General features: G+C 43.6%; 1 protein-coding gene and 1 pseudogene across 1 annotated transcript in view; one reads left to right on the top strand and one right to left on the bottom strand.

The window, feature by feature from the left end:
• Window positions 1–15,430, bottom strand: part of Senp7 (SUMO specific peptidase 7) — a 104,546-nt gene that overhangs the window by 74,943 nt on the left and 14,173 nt on the right. Inside the window, exon 3 of the mRNA XM_036203433.1 lies at window positions 6,992–7,089. Within this exon, the coding sequence (XP_036059326.1) occupies window positions 6,992–7,089 (98 nt within the window). The remainder of the gene's footprint in view (window positions 1–6,991; window positions 7,090–15,430) is intronic.
• Window positions 10,318–10,875, top strand: LOC118594208 (annotated as a pseudogene).

Genomic DNA, 15,430 nt, shown 5'->3' with positions numbered 1-15,430 from the left:
ATATCACTATGGAAACAGAGTTCTGGGTATATCTATAAGGCTGCTTCCAGAAAGGTTTCACTGAGAAGGGAGGATCTACCCTGACTGTGGGTGGTACCGTGCCATAGGTAGGAATCCATGGAACAATAAAAAGGAGAAAGAGGGTTGAAGATCTCATTGTCTCTTGGTGCTTCCTGACCAAAAAGATTCATTTTAATGACATTCCTGCTGCCTAGCCTTCCCCGCCATACTAGACTTTGTGGTGGTTTGAAGGATATTGGCTCCCACAGGCACATATGTTTGCTTAGTCCCCAGTGGAACTGCTTGGAAGGATTGGAAAGTGTGTCCTTGTAGGAGGACGTGTGTTACTGAGGGTAGCCTTTGAGGTTTCAAAGTCCATGTCCAGTGCCTGCTCCCAGCCCTCTCTCTGCCCGCTGCCTGAGGATCAGGATGTAAAGCTCTCAGCTACTTCTCCAGGACCATGCCTGTTGGCTTGCCGCCACGCTTCCCGCCATGCTTCCCGCCATGGTAATGGACTAAGCCTCTGAAACTGTAAGTAAGCTCCAATAATTGCTTCCTAAGGAGCTGCCTTGGTCATGGTGTATCTCCACAGCAACAGGACAGTGACCAAGACACCGTTTCTTAAAGCATTAGCCAAAAGAAACACATCCCTCCTCAAGGTGCTTCTTATCGGGAAATTAAGATAATAGTAGTAACAGATATAATCTTAAAATTCACATGGAAGGAAAAAACTGAATAGCTAGAGAAAGCTTGAGTAAAAAGAAAAAACTTGCTGGGTGGTGGTGGCGCACACCTTTAATCCCAGCACTCGGGAGGCAGAGGCAGGCAGATCTCTGTGAGTTCGAGGCCAGCCTGGTCTACAGAGTGAGTTCCAGGAAAGGCGCAAAGCTACACAGAGAAACCCTGTCTCAAAGAAAAAAAAAAAAAAGAAAAGAAAAGAAAAAACTTGAGCATCACAATGCCTGATTTCAAGATATACAAAATGTACAGAGCCACAGTGACTGAAATATCACAGGTATTAACATAAAAACAGACAGCTTAATGAAAGAGAGTAGAGTCTACAAGTAAACTAATCCATTAAGACTGATCTTAACAAAGGCACTAAAAACTAACATTAGAGAAAGAACATCCTCTTCAATAAACTGTCCTGGCAAAACTGGGTATATAAATGTGGGCGATTTCAATTTGACCTCAATTTCCCACAGCATACAAACAAAATCAACCTTAAGTGGATAAAAGACAGCCAGGTGGTTGTGGCACACGTCTTTAATGCCAGCACTTAGGAGGCAGAGGCAGACAGATCTCTGAGTTCCAAAGCCAGCCTGGTCTAGAGAGCAAATTCCAGGACTACCAGAGCTGCACAGACAGGCAAGTGAGGCAAAAAGATGGGTGGGCAGGCAGGCAAGTGAGGCAAAAAGATGGGTGGGCAGGCAAGGCAGGTGAGGCAAAAAGGTGGGTGGGCAGGCAGGCAGGCAGGTGAGGCAAAAAGGCAGGCAGGCAGGCAGGGGAATAGGCTGAGTCAACAGCAGAATAAGGTGAACAGAAACCCCAGAGAGAGTCCAGAGTCCTCTGCTTGCTAGTCCTTGATGCACATCAAGATACATCAGGTATCAGATTACAAGTTGATTGGGGCCATACCATCCCAGGGTTAGGTATCCATCATTTTATGGATCCAGGTGAAGAAACCATACCCTTTCCTCAGTCAGGTATGCCTAATAAATCCTTGGGCCTGGTTTTCCTGGTATGAAGTTAATACACTCTATGAAGCGGCTCCCTTTATCCTCCCAGGCATAAGTCACTTATGAGTCCTCTGGACCCGTGGTGCCTGACAGAAGTGCTTGTGGGTCTACCCAGGAGTTATACAAATCCTTTTTCCTCACAATTAATTCAAAAGTTGCTCAAGGCACAGACTGAAAAACCAGTCTCACATGAAATGAAATAGCTCAGAGCAGTGTACAGCCTGATCTCAACCCCTTCAAAATGCTGAGAGCAGGGGATACTTTTAATCAAGAGTCCCATACTCAGCAAAACTCTCCCTCAAAATTTACTGAGAAATCAAGGCAAACATTAACAAAAGCTAAGTAATTTCATTATTACTATTGCTGCCCTGTTTTAAAATAAATAAATAAAAATCGTCGGGCGGTGGTGGCACACGCCTTTAATCCCAGCACATGGGAGGCAGAGGCAGACAGATCTCTGTGAGTTCGAGGCCAGCTTGGGCTACAGAGTGAGTTCTAGGACAGGCGCAAAGCTACACAGAGAAACCCTGTCTCAAAAACCAAAAACCAAAAAAAAAAAAATCAAGAAAGTTATATAAGGTGAAAGAATACAAAATATAAAAATAAAATAAGCAAAATTCCTCACTCTCTAATGACAGATCCTAACTGCTTAGAGCCTGACTCAGTGATTTATGATGATGTCCTTTACAAACAACCAGAGCCCAACCCTAATGGCCTCTGGCACTCAGGGGTCTGTCTCCAAGAAGACAAGCAGCAACCAAGCACTACCTCAAGATAGTGATCTGCCCTAGAACTCTATGCAAATAAGGCTGCAAGGCTCTCAATTGTTACAAAGGATTCCAGTCCATCTTAAGCAGGCAATTCATTCAAATTCATAGCCCCTGCCCCCAACACACACACACACACACACACACGCACGCACGCACGCACGCACGCACGCACGCACGCACGCACGCACATGCACACGTGCCTTGAAATTTGCCTACTGCGTTTCTTTCCACAGTGTCTTTTTTGTGTTTTGGTTTGGTTTGGTTTTTTTGAGACAGGGCTTCTCTACGTAACTGCTCTGGCTGTCTCTACCTCCCAAATCCTGGGATTAAAGGCTTGCGACAGCAGGTCCACCCATAAGAAACAACTATATTTCTTTCAAAAAGAATTTATGTTTTGTCAAAAATGAAGATGTGATGTGTGTGTGTGTGTGTGTGTGTGTGTGTTCATGCATGTACAGATACCCATGGAAGTCAGAAAAGGGCATCAGATCCCCTGGAGTTGGAATTACAGGTGGCTGTACACTACCTAACATGGGTTCTAGGAACCAAACCCGGGTCCTGTGCAAGAGTACCAGGTGCTGAACCACATCTCCAGTCCCAGGAGGACGGAATTCTGTAAAAACAGAAGTGAAACAGGTGGAGATAGAGATGTAAAGAACAAAGTTTCTAAGTCACAGAAATTAAACTAGAATAAATTCAATTTAAAGTATTATCAATTTAGGATGGTAAATATAAACCACACAGTAACTCTAACTAAAACAGAGAAATACCCTCAAGCAGAAATAAGAAAGTGATTATATTATCTGATTAAAAAAAAAAAACAAAAAGCAAACCAAACAAGTCAGGAAATGACCAGAAAAGCTATGCAGGAGATAAAAACCTAACACTAAACAATGATGTAAGTAAACTTGTCCCAAAAACAATCAAAAAAGGTCTCACTCGCCATCACTCAAGGTAGCCTCTCCCTGGGACCCCACCGGCCAGGAAGGAAACAGGTCAAGATCTCCACTCCTGTCCATCCTCCAGCCTCCCCTTCCTCTCTGCCCCCATGCCCAGGGGATGTATGCAGATCTCCTGGATGGAGCTAGAAAAAGAATCAGTCTGAGTGAAATAGCCTGGACCCAGAAAGACAATATGGTAATATCCACTTATATGTGGATGTTAGCTGTTAAGTCTCAGGAAGCAAGCTACAATCCATAGAACCACTGAGGGTAGGTGTAGAGTAAGGAACCAGGAGAGGAAAAAGAATACATGGATTTGAAAGGATTGGGAGGAGGAATGGAATGCGAGGGTCAAACAAACAGGAGGAGGGGAAAGAGGTGAGGGAGGAACTACAAACAGCTGAAACAAGGGCCATTTGAGGGGTCATAGGGAACCAATACAGTAAAAACTTCCTAAACATACACGTGTGGCGGGATCTCAAAGGGCCATTTGAGGGGTCATATGGGAACCCAATACAGTAAAAACTTCCTGAACATACATGTGTTGCGGGATCTCAAAGGGCCATTTGGGGGTCATATGGACCCAATACAGTAAAAACTTCCTGAACATACATGTGTGGCGGGATCTCAAAGGGCCATTTGAGGGGTCATATGGGAACCCAATACAGTAAAAACTTCCTGAACATACATGTGTGGTGGGATCTCAAAGGGCCATTTGAGGGGTCATATGGGAACCCAATACAGTAAAAACTTCCTAAAACATACACGTGTGGGGGGATCTAAACGGAATTGCCAAATAAAAAGGGAGATGGAGCCCCAACTGGACAGCTCTTATCACCAAATGAATCCTGTAGGTCAAGATGGGCTACATCTAGTTGAGGTGTTGGCCAAAGGGGCCCCATGGGATACCCTAAACAATCCAGGCTATTGCCAAGGCCACTGGCTTCTCTCCACAAAAAAGAAAAAGAAAAAAAAAAAAAAGAAAGAACGAAAAGAAAAGAGGCCCTATTGCTGAAGACAATGCCACACACCTCACTGAACACAAAGAAGTTGAGCTGGTGCCCACCTAGAGCCCACCTACTGACTAGTATTGGTGGTACTGGAAGGTACTCTGCACACTACCAGAGAAGAACGGCAAACACCAACCAGCTGTAAGCATGTGATCTCCAATGGCAGCATGAGTGCAGGATGCACCAGTGCAGCCATGGTACAAAGCTTGTGGAAGTAACCAACCAGCATCTGATCGGACTTCAGGCCCATTCCATGAGGTGGGACCTTTCCCTGACAGTGCTCAGATGGCCATGAACCTGAGACTAGCTAGGCCAGGGCCTCGGAGAAAACCAAGTACTGTTGTTCTGCTAAGGAAAATAGCAATAAAATGGCTCCCAATAACACTCTGCTATATTCATAGATCAGTGTTTTGCTCGCCATCAGAGAAGCTTTCTCCTGAAGGGGTCGAAATAAACAGAAACCCCCAGCTGGACAATGTGCAGACTGTGAGAAACCTTGGAATACTCAGTCCTAAATGGAATGTCTCTATCAATTCCCTCACCTCAAAGCTCAGGGAACCCTGTGGAAGGAAGCAGAAAGAGTATAAGAACGAAGGGAATAAAGACCAGCAAGGAAACCAGGTCTTCTAAACACACAGGATCGATGCACATATGAACTCACAGAGACTGTGATAGCATGCACATTCTTCTCTGACCTTCACATACACACTCTGACCTCGGCCCTACACACAAAATAAATATAAAAAAACTAACTTATATCCAGGCATGGTGGTACACACCTTAATGCCAGCATTTGGGGGGCAGAGGCAGGTGGGCCTCTGAATTCAAAGTCAGCTTGGTCTACAGAGCAATTCTAGGACAGCGAGGGCTACATGGAGAAACCCTGTCACAAAAAAAAAAAAAAAAAAAGAAAAAGAAAAAGAAAAGAAAAGAAAAAGAAAAAAGAAATTATCTTACTATCAAAATGGAGTACTTCAGGCATCTAGGGAAGATGGAGGGCTGGAAATTATCTCCATTTTAGCCAAGGAAGGAGAGAATAAAAAATAACAGACTCTATTCCAAACATTGAAAGAAAAAAAGAGCTTCAGAAATCCAGAAAGGAAAGGCAATGATATCAGAAGGTATGGGAAAAAAAGATGGACAACAGACAGACAAGTAAGATAAACACAGTGTCATCGGGCTTCCTGGGTGGAGGGGAGGGTAGAAATCACTTCCAAAAGTTGAGAGATGGGCAATCCTACCCTCAAACACATAGTCCTTACAAGTCTCAAACCCGGTGGCAAGTTGTGGTTAAGGCAGAGCTCAGGCAAAGATAAATTCCATTTTTCGACTACTTGATTTGATGACTGCTGGAGAAGGCATCCTGAGAGAGAACCTATCATTAAAAACTGGGCCACCATGGGCTGAGAAAGGCAACAACCACAGAGAGAACCCAGGGAAGCAGTTATAGAAGCAGCTGGCCTGGGGTTATCTTATCAACTGGGATTATTATTGGGATTTTATAGTCAAGAGACTGAGTCCAGAATGTATTAAACTCTAGAGCTAACTACTGTTGGCTGCTACAAAGTCCAAGAAGTCTGACATTCCAGGGATGTACCTCAGACCCACATCTCTAATAAGAGGTTTTCAAAGTCCAATGTTCACTGTTTAATTTATGTCAACCTGACTCAAGCTAGAGTTACTGGAGAAGAGGGAGCCTGAATCATTGAGAAATGTCCTCCTAAGATTGGGCTATAGGCAAGCCTTTAGGGCATTTTCTTAGCAATTGATGTGGGAAGCCACAGCCCATTGATGGTGGGGCCACCACAGGGCAGGTGGTCCTAGGTTCTATAAGAAAGCAGACTGAACAAGCCATGGGGAACAAGCCAGTAAGCAGAACCCCTCCAAGGCCTCTACATCAGCTCTTGCCTCCAGGTTCCTGCCCTGTTTGGGTTCCTGAGCTGACTTCCTTTGATGAGGAACAGCAATATGGAAGCATAAACCAAATAAGCCCTTTCTTCCCCAAATTGGCTTTGGTCACAGTGTTCCATTATAGCAACTTATGATGTAACCTAACTAGTAACCCTAAGATATAATGGCATGCCCTTTACCAATAATGATCCCAGTGCTGCGATTACTTCCTGTAATCTTGACACACTAGGCAGACACCCTCCAACTAAACATTAGTTACCCTGGGAATATGACCTAGAGTATCCCTGGAGGGTGAAGAACATGCCTAGCCACAAGAGTTGCTGAATGATGTGCCTTTTAAACCACTGACTACAAAATGTGAATCAAGAATTATTATCAGTCTATAATCCTTACATTGTCAGCTAAAGCTTATCAAGATATTGCAAATGCACAAAACAATTAGTAAAGACCATCTATAATCACAGAAAGTTACAGCTTAGAAGGAATCTTAGAGGACTTCGAGTTCAAACCCTGTCTTAAATGTTAACTGAGATGTAACAAGCATCAAATAATCATTCCTGATCACACTGTTGATGTACTGCATAAACCCATTCTATGTCACACATAAATACCTATCTTACCTTTCTGGTGTTGCCTTAGAAGTGGCAGGATGCCCATGGACACTTTTTTTGTTTTTGTGGTCTAGACAGATGACTTTATTTCTTAGGCTTCTTGTCCACTAAGAAAAAATAAAAAAAACATTTTGATAATAAATATAATAATATAACTAGAGGCACTTGTGTTTTTTACTTAGATATTCAGGACAATCAGCCAAATTCCTTTTGTTTATTAATTTTTCTTATGCATATGAGTATTTTGTCTATATGTATATCTGTCAGTCACTTGAGTGCCTGGGGCCTGAGGAAGCCAGAAGCCAGTGTCAGGTCCCCAGGAACTGGAGTTACAAATGGTTGTGAGCTACCATGTGGGTACTTGGAATCAAACCTGGGCCCTCTGCAAGGACATCAAGTACTCTTCACTACTGAGTTCTCTCTCCAGCCCCCCAGCCACATTCTTAGTAGTACACAGAGAAAACTAAATGCAATCTACAAAATACCTCCCTTTTTCCAAGTACTGAAATACAAATATACCGGAAACAGTAAGGAGACATTTCAAACTATTAAAATTAAACAAAACTCAAGACTAAGATTACAAAGCTTAAATAACAATAATAATTGCAACTGTGTTAACAGGAGATGGTGATGGGTTCAGAGAGTAGCCCAGCAGTAAAACACTTCCTAACATGCACAAGGCAATGGGCTAACTTATGCACGTTTTAATTACTTCAATTTGAAATGTTATATGATACAGCAAAATTATCAAGTGCCAGGTTAAATAAGGGCTCTGGCTATGGAGTAAATATATTTATAACAATTAGAAAAGATTAAAAGTGGTTCTTTGTGAATTGCTACATGAGGAACAGCAAGACCCCTTATCAAGGTTTAGGTTTCTTAGGCCTGGAAGTTAAAACTTGGTTTACTAGCTAAAATAGTGGCAAATGCCTGTCACTCCAGTACTCAGGAAGTGGAGGCAGAGGACCACGTCAAGGCACCCTCAGCTACACAGTGAGTTAGGAAGTCATCCTAGGATGCATGAGACTCTGTTTTAAAAATGAAAAAAATAAAAAGAAATTTAATATATTGTGTGGACCTAAGCACATTAGTTATTTATTGCTGTGGATATCGCTCTGTGTAAATAAAGTTCTGATTGGCCAGTGGCCAGGCAGGAAGTATAGGTGGGACAAGAGAGAAGAGAATTCTGGGAAGTAGAATGCTGGGGAGAGACACCGCCAGCCGCCGCCATGAGAAGCAACATGTAAAGACACTGGTAAGCCACAAGCCATGTGGCAAAGTATAGATAAGCAGAAATGGGTTAATTTAAGATAGAAAAAGTAGATAACAAGCAGCCTGCCACAGCCATACAGTTTGTAAACAATGTAAGTTTCTGTGTGCTTTCTTGGTTGGGTCTGAGCGACTGTGGGACTGGCGGGTAAGAGAGATTTGTCCTGACTGGGATAGGCAGGAAAACTCTAACTGCAATTTATATTCTCTAGGCCTTTGTTTCCCTATTTGAAAGCAGGTATAATGATAATAACTACTTTATTCTATGAATATATGCATGCATATTATGTGTGTGGCAGGAGATGTGGTGAGTATGCATGTGCACACCAGTGTGCATGTGTGGAATATATATGTGTGTGGCAGGAGATGTGGTGAGTATGCATGTACACACCTCTGTGCATGTATGGAATATGTATGTGTGTGGCAGGAGATGTGGTGAGTATGCATGTGCACACCTCTGTGCATGTGTGGAATAGGTATTGTATGGCAGGAGATGTGGTGACTATGCATGTGCACACCTGTGTGCATGTGTGGAATATGTATGTGTGTGGCAGGAGATATGGTGACTATGCATGTGCACACCTCTGTGCATGTGTGGAGAGCAGTTGTGACTCACTACCTTCCTCTACTGTGCTCTACTGTCTTTGGAGACATGATTGATTGAAAAATAAAACACTGATTGGCCAGTAGCCAGGCAGGAAGTATAGGCGGAAGTAGCAGAGAGGAGAATTGAGAGACAGGAAGGCGGAGAGGAGGAGACGCCAGCCTGCCTTTCCAGGGAACACCATGTAAAGGCAGCAGGTAAAGCCACGGAACACGTGGTGACATACAGATTAACAAAAATGGGCTGAGTATAAGAGTAAGAGCTAGACAATGGTAGGCCTGAGCTAATGGCCGAGCAGTTTAAATAATATAAGCGTCTGTATGTTTATTTTATAAGTGGGCTATGGGACTGCCAGGGCTTTGTGGGACCCGGAGAGAAAAACTCTAGCTACAAAGACACAGTGTCTTTACTGAATGAGGGACTCAGCATTCTGGTTAGGCTGGCTGGCCAGTAAGCTCCAAGAGCTGTTCTATCCCTGCCCCCCAAAGCTGAGACTCTGGGCAGAAAGCATCATCCTCTTTACAAGGGTGTTGGAGATCTGAACTCTGATACTCATGCTTGCACAGAGAGCACTTTTCACCCACTGAGACCGTCAGCAGCTTCTTTGAAAAGATGGGACATCATCTCAGATTAAGTTTTAATGACTTACACACGCTTGATCTAAAAGATATTTGTACATAGCTGCAGTCATATTGTTTAGAATATTCAAAAGATGAAAGCAACTCAAATGTGCATCAAGAGACGAATGCTTAAACAAAAAGAGGCATACTATTTATGTGTAGACACATGTACATTTAAATCGTAAGCCTTACGGAAAGAGGAAGCAGCTGAGCCTAGTGGCATATGCCTGCAACCCCAGCATTTAAGGAAGTGAAAGCGAGATTGTCACGAGTTCAAGGCCAGCCCAGCCACGTGGTAAGACCATGTTTCAAAACATTTTCTTAAAAAGGGATTCTGAAACACGCTACAATATGAGCAAGTCTTGGCATTAGTCTACGTGAAATAAAATAGCAGTAAGAAGACAAATATTGGATAGTTCCATTCAAATCACATACTTGGAGTAACCCAATTTATAGACAGCGGAGTGAGACTGGGGTGAGGAAACAATACGGAACTATTATTTCACGGGTACAATATTTTATTTTTTTAGGATGTATGGTCTTGATAGCTGAACAACAATAAAAACGTACGAAATGTCACTAAACTCTTAAAATCATTAAGGGCGCATGAAAAAGAACAGCAGCCCCCATGACTGGAGGGTTGTCCTGCTGATCTAGGACTTTAAGATGATGATCTCAGCAGCCAGCTGTGGTGACTCAGTCCACAGCTGTGGTTCCAATGGATCTTACGCAAATACAGAGCTGCTGCTTTGGGATAAGCCAGGGAAGCGGGGAGGACACTCCTCGTGACTACATGAACCATCCCTCACATCTGACCTATACGGCTGGTGCATTCGGTCTCCATGCTCTCCCTGAAGGCAATGCTCAAACGTCACCTCTTCCAAAGGAGAGCGGAGCAATTAAAGAAGAATATGGCATCACAAATGCCAATGCCAAAGATAAAAGAATTTGACACCAATTTTAAAACAAAGGGCTTCTCTGAAAAACTTCAGGATATCTTCACAGAAGCTCACCTTTGTCTAAACAACTTAGACCATGACCAGCTTCATACCTCGGTAACTGGACACTGTTTTCTGGACATGGTCTGGGACCTGAAATATGAAATTCTCCACTGGAGCTTTGTGGAATCTTTAGAGCCAGCCCAGGTGGTTCAGGTTTGATGTTCAAGCCTACAGAACCAAAGCAATGTGTCTGGTCAGATCACCATACACATGCACATGAGCAGACTTCGGTCGTCTATGAGCTACTTGGCTGGCTGATGTATGGGTAAGATGTGCTCAAGGTTGTCCTGGAGCGGGTTGTGTTTGAACCTGATGAAACATCTGGAGCTAGAGAATCCACGGGCACCCCCTCAGCAGCCTATCCTCAGGACACTGGTGATTCCTGGTTCTTAGCTGAAACCACAAAATTTAAAAAATACTACAAACTGCAAGATAAAAGAAAAAAAAAGTCACTCAGAAAATAATACCAACAACTGACAAATGGGATCTCACAAAATTAAAAAGCTTCTTTAATGTCAAGGAAATTTTTATTTTTTGAGTGTCATGTGTATTTTGATCATATTTACCCCAGCTTCCCTACCATTCAACTTCAAGACAGTTTGTGCTGTGTGAAGACCAAATATTCTTGGTTTTCTAGTGGAGTGTGGTCGAGTTCCTAAGAGCTGCACTCCTAGAGAAAATGCACTCTCCCTCTTCCAGCATCTAACAATTCCCAACAGCTTCACAGCTAGGGGTAGGATCGTGTGCTCAACTCCTCTCCATGCTGGGCTTTGATCTGGTTTGGGCCTGCACAGCTTTCATGTGAGTCCCTGTGGGCAGCTTCCCTGCTCTGCCTACAAGATAAGGTCTCCTTGTAGTCATTTTACCACCTCTGGCTCTCTACCCTCCATGATGATCCCTGAGCCTTGGGGCTTTGCACTACGTGTGGTCCCTTTAGGCTAAGCCATCATTGCAGGCATTGCCTCTGCTCTTGGTTACCCTCCAGAACTCGATGGTAACACCTATTACCAAGACACCACATGACTGAGTCATAGAACACGGCAAAATCAAGCTGGTACTGACCTAGAAGCTTCATCCCTTCCTGGCCAGCTTTCATAGTGCTGGACGGTGCTATGCACACTATCAGAAGAAACCAGGAACCATCGATCTTAGTAGCCACCATGTGACAGACCTTCCCACACTGTCCTGTTGTGTGAACTCTGTTCCCACAGAACTTTGTTCACTCTTCTTGGAGGAATGCCTCTGCCTGTCCAAGGAATGCCACAGGCCAAATGTCCCCGCTCCTCAGCAGTCTAGCATGCTCAAGGGCCTCAGGCAAACAGCCCCCACTCGGCCTTGAGACCTGTGTCTGAGCACATCTGGTGATAGTGAGGACAACTAGTCTGTGTGTTGTTCACTGTTTCTCTGTGCCTGCTTTGAACTTTGAGTTATCTGGAATAAAAGCTGCCCAGGATGCTAGTAAAGGCACCCTTGTGCATCATAACCTGGAGTCCCCTGGTTCTGTCGAATCCTGAATTCTATTTCAATCTTTGGCAGTGGTCACTGGAGGGTTGTGGGAAATTTAACCTAGCTGTAAACCCTGCAAGCTACAATAATGACTGGCCTGTAATGACATACCCACTGATGCAATAGTGGCATGAACATCATGGAAGCAATCAACCACTTTCTAATGGACTTTAAATCCCGCTCCACAAGATGAAACCTGTACCTGGCACCATTGTAAGGCCAAGAACCTATAGCCAGACATGTGATAGGCACCTAGGGAAAATCTTCGACTATTATGCTAATCAATGGACACAGTGATAAACCAACTCCTAATGACCTACCATGATACTAATAGACACCATCTCTCAGCCTTCATCTGACAAGCTTCTATTTGCAGTAGATGTTGATTACCCAGAGACTCACAATTGACTAGGAGCAGAGAATAAGATACTGAAGATTTCCAAGAAAATTTTTATTCAAGTAAAGAATCTACAGAATGGGAGACAATCTTTGCTACTTACATATCTAACAGGATTAAGATCTAAAATATTTAAAAACTCAAAACATCAACAAGAAATCAAATAACTCAGTTGGGCAAAGTAGCACTGTCTCTAATCCCAGCAGTTAGGAGGCAGAGGCCGGTAACTCCCTATAATTTGAGGCCAACCTGGACTACATATCAAGTTCTAGACCAGCCAAGGCTACATAGTAAGATCCCATCTAAACAAAATATCAAACAACTCAACTAATAAATGGGCTGATGAAATACAAAGTTCTCAAAAGATAAAATATAAATGGCCAATAGTCACATGAAAAAATGTTCCTGGTCACTAGCTGTCAATCCAAATTTAAATTCATTGAGATTCCATTTGACCCTAACCAGAATGGCAGTGATTAGGTGGGAAACGAAAAAGAACTGCAAGCACAGATGTGGACAAAGGGGAGTCACCGCTAGTGGGGAGAGCTAGTCTAGCAACTCTGGAGACGAGCACAGAACTACCATATGACCCAGCTGTTAGGATCCTGCCCTCACTCCTGCACATGCGCAGCTTGGGGTCTTATGTCTTATATCATCAGTGGGCATGAGCAACTAGGTACCCGCCTTAGAAAGGCTGGATGCGGACCCCCACTCTCCCTCTCTCTCTCTGTTCCCTCTCTCCGCCCCCTCCTAATAAAGCTCTAAAAAGTACCACTGGGTTCTGTCATGACAGTGACCTTTCCACAGGGTAACCAGCGCCACCACCAGTGCCACCCACCCTTTCACCAGCTATCCCACACCCCTCACTGAAATGTCTGCACATCAATGCTTCCTGTAGCACTTCTCACAGCAGCGAAGTTATGGAACCCACCGCGGTGGTCAGCAACAGAAAAGTGCCTACGGAAAATGTGGTGAATAGAAACACAATAACACTGTTCAAACACAAAAATCAGTGAAGTTCCCTGGTAGTCTAGTGGTTAGGATTCGGTGCTCTCACCACTGTGACACAAGTTCGATCCCCAATCAGGGAGCCTCTCTTCTCCCACCCCACCCCCCGACACAGACACACACCCAAAGAAATCAGTGAATTATATCATTTGAAGCAAAATGGATGCAACTTAATACTTGTATTAAGGAAATTAAGTCAATCTCAGAGGGACAAAAGTGATATGTTATCCATATGTTATTACTCACTCCTAGATTTTATACAGATATACAAAATCATGTACATGAAGTTTAAGTGAAACTGGCCAGGGGAATAAAGAGGACTAAGGGAAGAGTGAGGGGGAGGAAGAGGAGTATTTGGGAGAAAATGCTTGACATACAATATATCTTTGAATAAAAGTGTCCTGTATAAAAAGATAACAAATCGCCAGGTGGTGGTGGCGCACGCCTTTAATCCCAGCACTCGGGAGGCAGAGGCAGAGGGATCTCTGTGAGTTCGAGGCCAGCCTGGTCTACAGAGTGAGATCCAGGAAAGACACAAAGCTACACAGAGAAACCCTGTCTTGGAAAAAAAAAAATAATAAATAACAAATCAAGGAACTATATGAGCTTACAAGGCAATTTACTTATATTTTTAATTATGTGTCTCTGTGTGGGTATATTCATGTTAGCGCAGGTGCCCACGGAAGACAGAGGCCTCAGTTTCCCTGGAACTAGAGTCACAGGGGTTAGAAGCCACCTGATGTTGGGTGGTAGGAACTGAACTCAGGTCCTACAAGAACAGTTACACACTCTTAAATGATTCTTCCTATACAATTTTAATGGCAGAAATGTGTATTTATACTTATATATAAAAGTATTAATATAATTTTAATACTATAAACTAGGGAAGGTGGCTCACATCTATAATCTAGTTAATTATTCAGGAGTCTGAGGCAAGATGATTATTCCAAGTTCCAGGCCAGTATGGGCTACATGGTGAGTTCTAGGCTACCCTAACCTCAAGGCACAGCAGGCTGGTGAGATGGCTCTGTGACAGCATGTGCTATGCTAGCTTGGCATGCTCAGTTCAATCCCCAGATCCCTCATTAAAGTGGAAGAAAAGAACAGACTCCATCCACAAAGTTGCCCTCTGACTTCTGCATGCACATTCTGGAACGTGCAAGCCCCACCATAGACATACCCAAGCACAGAAAATAATAATTTTTTTTAATTCAAAGTAGGTTTCGAGTGATGGCTAATCTTGAAAAAGCAAACCTATAATCCCTAGAGCTCTTTCTTCCCAAACTGAGCCAAAAAAAAAAGGCTCCTGCAAAGACATGGAATGAGAAGAAAGGCTATTCTGCCATGGACGGAGGGTAAACTGCCACTCCCCCATCACCACTTCTTTTAGACACTCAGAGAGATCTAGAAATCTGTCATGGGAGAGAAGGAAATGCCAGATGCACACAAGGATAGCAGGCCTAGAGCTGTTTCTAACAAATGAGCATGGGCTACAGTGAGCCACTGCCAAAACAACACAAACAAGATTACTTTCTACCCCTTTCAAACTGGCAACCATTTTACTGTGATTGTATTTATCACTTTGCATACCTGTGACCACAATACCTGACAGAACATCTTAAAGAGAGGAATTCCTTCTGTGGATTAAGGTTTCAGAAGTGTCCATCTATCAGAGCAGAGAAAGTAAAGATGGGTAAAAGCCAGGGGGATATGCAGACTCCCAAGAAACGTCACCAGCGACCAACTTTCTCCATCCAATCCCACCTCTTCCCTTCCACCTTCTCAAGTAATGCCACCAAATTATGAGTCCATCAAGGCGCTAATCCACCCACTAATCCTTGAGATACGTCACTGCAGACTCCCTCACAGACACAGCCGGAGGTGTGCTTTTCCTATCTCCTTAGCTGTTCTCAATCGAGTCCACCTGACCACCAACATCAGCCATTCTTATGACGGTGCCCAGGGCTGGTAAGTTTGTAGTGAAATTAATGCTCTCACAGGTGGCAACAGAAACAGGTCCAAATTTTCTGTGAGACCATTTTG

This window comes from Onychomys torridus, chromosome 12 (assembly GCF_903995425.1).
Source record: "Onychomys torridus chromosome 12, mOncTor1.1, whole genome shotgun sequence".
NCBI lineage: Eukaryota > Metazoa > Chordata > Mammalia > Rodentia > Cricetidae > Onychomys > Onychomys torridus.
The sequence above is the reverse complement of the archived record's forward strand: the minus strand, read 5'-3'. Positions and strand labels throughout refer to the sequence as shown.